A 6,422-nucleotide genomic window follows, 5' to 3' on the forward strand; every position below is an offset into this window, starting at 1 on the left:
AAATAAATAAATAAATAAATAAATAAATAAATAAATAAATAAATAAATAAAATCTAACCCAAGACCCTTCATAGAGCAGAAGCTCCCCAAAATTTTGTTGGATATATGTGAAAATGAATAATGCAGGACAGACACGGTAGCTCACACCTGTAATTCCAGAACTTTGAGAAGCCAAGGTGGGAGGATCACTTGAGGCCAGGAGTTCAAGACTAGCCTGGCCAACACAGTGAGACTCCATCCCTACAAAAAATAACAAAATTAGCAGGGTGTGATGGTATGCGTGTGTAGTCTCAGCTACTCAAGACGACTGCTTGAGCCCAGGAGTTTGAGGTTACAGTGAACTATGATCACATCACTGCACTCTAGCCTGGGTGACAGAGCAAAGGTCCTGTCTCTCAAGAAAAAAAAAAAAAAAATGGAAGGAATTTAGTGCACTGCTGTTTTACTGCATACCAAGAAGGGTTGCTCTTTAATTCCAGCTGTAGTCAGTATTTACAACATTGCTTTATATCTTTGACACTTCTGCCCCAGCTGAGTCCTTCAGTTCCTGAACACGCCTCTGTTCTAGCTGCTGCTTTTTCTTCAATTGGAGTTGAAGCTCCAGTTCTTGCTTTTGGTATTTCTTCTGCCCTGACTGGAAGAAACCCTGCTCCCTCCCTCCCTCCCAGGCCTCATCCAGCAGCTGTCTGACCAACCTGCTGGTCTGTCTGCCAAGTTCATAGTAAGTGTGCCCAGCCCAGCAGAGTTGGGCTAACTTTAAGGCAGGCACACTGGCCTTGTGCCAGGCCCTTGCTGTTAGGAAGCCTGTATTGTCCTATAATGTTAAATGGGCCTTATAAGTGCCTGGCGAAATGGCTCCCAGAGCCAGATATACCTTCTAACAAGCAGGCATTGTTAGTTAGCTGGTTTACCTGTGCAATCTTATCTCCTCCTCGCGAATGTAAACTCCTTAAGGAGTTGTGCTGGAATATGTCCTTGTAAAGTCCCCCGAATACCCAGCATAGAGCTCCATGTTCAGTAAGCTTCCAACAATTATTTCTCCATTTGAGAACAACCACATCCATCCACATTTCTCAGCCCTGGCTTAATATTAACAGATACCTTTACACGCACTATTTCCTTGAAGTCCACAGAGCAAATCTTGAGGAAGAATCATCCTCCTCAATTTTACAGATAAAATCACCCAACTTGCAAACAGCAGAGCTGGAATCCAGGTCTCTACCTACCCAACATGGGGCTCTTTCCACTCCACGATGCTGCTTGATAAAAACTTGTTGCATGAATAAACAGGCAAAAACACATCTCCCTGGACACAGCCACTTACTGCTCCCAGACCTCAATGCCACCATGGCCCCTCTGCACCAGACCCATGAGGAGACGATGATTAGGTTTTTGACTTTTATCCATGATGTTTGATGTCTGCTGTCAGGGGAACAGTATTCGGTGACAGCTTTCCCAGAGTACTGGCGAAATTGGTTGGCACAACTTATTTAAACATTGTTTTTATATATTTTGTCCATTATTAAAAAGGAACAACAAAAATCATAAGTAGACAGCCCCCGCTGGAGAATTTTCCAAGAAAATCTTCAAGATAGACGCTTTTCAAACTGTCTTCTCTATCAGCAAGTGCAAAAACTACATCATGGGAAACTATAGTGCTGAAAGAAGGCTAGGTTTTTGTTTTTGTAAAATTACCCCCTTGCAACTCCTTATAAGCAGTAAGTGCTGCCACTCGAAATGCTGCAAAACAACAGGCCTGGTTTGAGGGCTACTTTATAATTTCTCAAACTTTAAAATTGTCTTTCGAGAATTTCAGCAGCAGAAGCAATATAAAAGTCTGAACATTGGCTTTTTACATATAAAGAGGCCTACAGAATGTTTCTCATAAAGTGAGATGCTGTCCTGAAAGGCCCGTACTATGCTCAAAATGCCAAGGTCAAATGAAAGGAGTCAATCCCTTAAGCAAGGGAAGACATTCTTTTCCAAAGAGCCACAACTATCCCCCTCTCCATCCCCACCGTGACCATCTTTGTAGGAAGTCACACCTTAATGCCTATGTGAGGCTTACGTCTGAAAAACAGATTAGCTCCACCTCTATAAAATCCAACATGCTGCAGGGAGGGCTACATAACCTACACTTTAGGTAACTAAACCCACATAATTTCAGACCCACTGAACAAATCCCAAAGGTTTACAGATGAGAACGTGTGGCTCAAAATCTTTGTTCTAAGGCCAAAAATCTAACCTGCATTCGACTTTTTTTTTTCCAACCAGTCTAAATTAAAAAGAGACACTTTCTGCAATTTTCCCAGATAGAAGCAAGTGGCAGATCAATGTACAGCTCAAGAAGCAGAATTTAAATACAGTATGTGTGTCTCCTTTCAAAAAAGGAAAGAAGCCACTTCACATTTTGCCAGACAAAACCCTGTCCACAGGAGGTCTGTTTCCACAATGAGGTTGCAAAGGTGTTAGAAAGAGGCCAGTTGGGAGGAGATAAAGGGCCATTTGGGCACAAACCTCCCACCGATCAGAGCTTTTTTTCGAAGTGTCTCTTTTTCAACAGGGCAGCCTTTTAAAACTACATTTGCTTAAGATCCCTACCTGAATGACAATGTGTTGGGATCCAATTTCACCTTTTGTCAAGGACTGGGTGAGAAACCGTAAAACGGCTGTCAGCATCTTAGAAAAAGCAAGTCCTTAGCTTACAAGGAAAAGGCATGGGGGCGGGGGGGACGGGGTAGGCGGGAATCCTAAGATTTCTTGTCCAGCCCTAGTGATGGAGTGAAGGTGGCAAATGCCTACAAATCCTACAAGCAGAGTCCACAACTCCAATATATTGTTTCCTTTATTAAAAGAGGTGCCTCAATGCAAAAATACAATTGTTTGTGCTCTGAATGGAAATATTCATCACTGTTTTTTTAATCCTAGTTTTCCATCTTTTCTAAAAGTCACTTCACTCCTAAGAACTCAGCAATAATCAGAAATCAGAAAATGCATATGGAAAAAATTGCAACTGAATCTGAACCTGAAAGATCGGCATAGTTGAAGGATGCATCTTAAAAGCTTATCTATTATTATGCAAATCAAGAAAACCCAACTCCATCGCACTTCAGGTCTGGGTGTCTGCAAATAAATGCAAAATTACCTTTCAAAATCCATCCACTCCTCAGTCCTCATGTCACCCTTAAGAAAAATCCCGGTGGTCTTTCCCCACAGTAGAAAAGGTCTGTGGAACTTGCCTCAAGAAAATTGTAACCTCTTGGGAGGAGACTGGTGTGGGGAAGTGGAAAGAAGAGGAAGGAAGAAGGAAAAAGAAAAGAAAGGAGGAGGAGAACAAGAAGGAGGAGGAGGAGGAAGGAAGAAAGAAGAGAAGGAGAAGAGGAGGAGGAGGAGGACGAAGAAGAAGAAAGAAGTAAGAAACCTAAATCCCAAAAGTGACTTAAACACCTCTCTCGGTGGGAGGTGGAAGGAGTGGTCACAGTAGGATGGAAATCAGAAACCTATTCCAAGAATGCATTCTTGGAAACTTCAATCTTTCGAAGACCACATTCATCCCCATGATTGTTAGAATGTATAAGAGAATGGTGTTAATTTATCTAAGAATGTTATAGCAAAGGGTTCAAGCTGGGAAAGTCATCTCAACCTCTCCTAATCTAGTGGGCCTTTATGACCAAGTGGATTAAAATAACAGCGGGGCAGAATCTCCAGGTGGTTGGTGTTCAGCAATTTTTACTACTGTTGGTCGTGAGTAACATCATCAGGATTCCTCACTAGCTGCGGGCAGTTTTTCTGTCAGCCCCCTTTCCTCTCCCGAGGAGGACGGACATGATAAACAATCTGGAGAAATGGGAACCTTATTCACTTTGCTCCCTTTTTCTTCGCCCCAAAAAGGCACACATGAAACAAAAATCTACAGCAGACAGCACGCAAACCACAGCAGGATATGCGGAAAGCAACAAAAAGAGTCCCCTAGCAGGATTAGAGTCGGGAGTCTACCCGGAATCTACCAGGCCAGCCCCTCCCGCCATGCTCCCGGGCGGGGAAAGGAGCGCCGAGCCCACTCGGAGGGCCGCTCTCCGCCGGGACCTAGGTGTCCCCGGGGCAGCTGCGTACGCTGCGGCGCCTTCCCTCCCGCCGCCCATTGGTGCGCCTCGGTCGGGAGGACGCGAGGGCGCGAGGACGCGGTCAAGGGGGTAGGGTGGGGACTTCGGAAAATCGTCCGAGTCAGACGGTGCTGGCTGCTCTGGGATGGGGACACAAAGAGGGAGGGGAGTTTGCAGGGGTGGCAGGGTGAAAACAAGCCTACATGGGAAACGTGTGCAAATTAGAGAAGACGTGCGAGGAAACTGGAGAATCCTTGACGAGATGAAGGAGCTGGTACTCAGAAGAGGGGGGCTGTGCAGGGTCAAGTGAGTTCCGTGCAGAGGGCAGGGGATTCTGCAGGGGAGAAGGGCAGGGGTAGACGAATGCATGGAAGAAGAGTTGGTGTATTGTCAGGGGGTTTGTGCAGAGGACAGAGGGGTCCGACGGGAAGCCGGGCTCTGTGCATGCAAGGAGCCGATGCACACAGTCCAGGGGACTTGTACCGGGGAGTGGGATGGGGCTTTGAGCAAAGGAGAAAGGCGGGATGTCTGGCCAGCTCGGGGGCCACTTACCTGCATGGTGACGACCCCCAGCTCCTCGGCCGCCAGCCTCCGCATCTGGCTCGCCAGCACTTGCGCCTCGTCCAGGATGGAGAAGTCGGCTTCGGCCCCGGCGCCCAGGAGCCAGCACGCGACCAGGCAGAGCAGCCAGAGGGGCGGCCGCCGAGCCCGGGCCCCGGCCGTCTCCTCTTCCTCCGGCTGGCGGGCCATGCTGCCTCCCCCCACTCCCCGCCGACGGGCTCCGGGCGCGGGGAAGCGGGCCGCGGGAGGTGCGCCCAGGGCCCGCTCGGTGCACCCCGCAAAAGTTTCTTCCTCTGCTGCAGGCTCGGCTCCGCGCCGCGGTGGCGGCGGCTCCCAAACTTAGGGGGCGCCTGGCTACAGCGCGGGAGCGCGGGCGGCCACCATCGCGGGGCTCCGCGGCGGTTGGGGGAGGAGGCGGCCGCCCGAGCGGTCCCCGGAGCCCGGCGCCCACACGGCCCCAGCGGCGCAGAGGGCGTCTCCGAGAGCCGGGGCCCCCGCAGGCCGGGGTGCGCGGGCCCCGGGGCTGACAGTCGGAATCGGAGTCGGAGTCGGAGCCCGAGCCGAGCCGAGCCGAGCCGCGCGGCTCACGCTTCCTGCGAGTCCCGGCGCAGCGAGCAGGCGGCGGCGAGGGCGGACGGCGACCCCGGGGAGGAGGAGAGGCGGCCGGGCTGCGAGACTGGGGCAGCCACCCGAGCGAGGAGGGAAAGGGGAGGCTTCACAAACCCACACAACTGAAAGAAAGAAAGCAAGCCGTGGGGAAAGGGAGGCGTCTGGTGCCACCACGCTGCGCTCCGGCTCTGTGCACTTCCCGGCTGGGCCGCCGCCGCGGCTGCGGTGATTTATGGAACCAGCGAGAGAGGCGGGGAAATTCCCCCGGTTGCCCCTCCTCTCTCTCCCTGGCTCCCGCCTCAGAACCTGCCCCCCGGGACGCCGGGGGCCGGGGACCAGCCTCTCTCTCTGCTCGGGGACCGGCCCAGCCCGGGCAGGGGAGCCCACGGACCTTGCCGTGGCTGGAGACGGAGACCCCCGCCAGGGCTCCCCGCCTCCGTCCGCGCCAGGGAGCCCAACCGGCCCAGGTTCCACCCACCGAAAAGTCCTTTAAGTTCTAGGACGCTGGCTGTCTGCCTGGCAGCGGTTGGGGAAGAAGGGGACTGCCATGTGTAGGTCCACTCCCTCTCCTCGATGTTATTCATCACAATGGCTAGCTAACGTTCCACCCACAGATTTCTGTTGCAACCAGCCACCATGTGCCCGGCACTGGGCTCGGGGGTGTGCACATTATCCTTTAATCTCCGCGACATGCCGTAGGAGGTACGTATCTTTATCCCAATTTTTTAGGTAACAAAGACTGAGGCTTAGAGAGGTGGAATAAATTGCCAAAGGTCACCCAGGGGATAAGAAACAAATCCAGAGTTTAAGCACAAGTCTTACTCCAAGGCTCTTGCTCCTAAACACGGCACAGTTCTCTCTGTCTCTCTTTGGAAATGAACCATATCTGATCCCGTCAAAAGCAAGAAAAAAGAAAAAGAATGACTGAACCCGAGTCCACCGCGCACACACCTGTTCTCCCAAGCATGGAGAGGCAAGGTTAACCTTCCTGTTTGTCCCTGACTCCTGGCTCAGGCTCGCTGAGAAATGACCTGTTGGAAGCACCTGGAACAAGTCAACCGGCTGTGTGTGGAGAACAGCCACTCTCCCTTCCAAGCCCTATGTGGTTGCTGCTTGCAGGTTCCTGGAGAACAGAGCCAACACTGGAAG

At 51.1% G+C, this 6,422-nt stretch overlaps 1 protein-coding gene across 2 annotated transcripts in view; it reads right to left on the reverse strand.

Moving 5' to 3' along the window:
* The window catches only part of CACHD1 (cache domain containing 1), a 228,342-nt gene extending 222,864 nt beyond the window's left edge, over positions 1 to 5,478 (reverse strand). The window contains exon 1 of one of the 2 annotated variants that reach the window (XM_032136882.2): positions 4,656 to 5,478. In XM_032136882.2, the coding sequence (XP_031992773.1) occupies positions 4,656 to 4,853 (198 nt within the window). In that variant the 5' untranslated portion in view covers positions 4,854 to 5,478. The remainder of the gene's footprint in view (positions 1 to 4,655) is intronic. The other variant, XM_032136883.2, reaches the window with a different exon arrangement.
* Between the last annotated feature and the right edge of the window lie 944 nt (positions 5,479 to 6,422).

This window comes from Hylobates moloch, unplaced genomic scaffold (genome assembly GCF_009828535.3).
Source record: "Hylobates moloch isolate HMO894 unplaced genomic scaffold, HMol_V3 SCAFFOLD_18, whole genome shotgun sequence".
Classification (NCBI taxonomy): Eukaryota; Metazoa; Chordata; class Mammalia; order Primates; family Hylobatidae; genus Hylobates; species Hylobates moloch.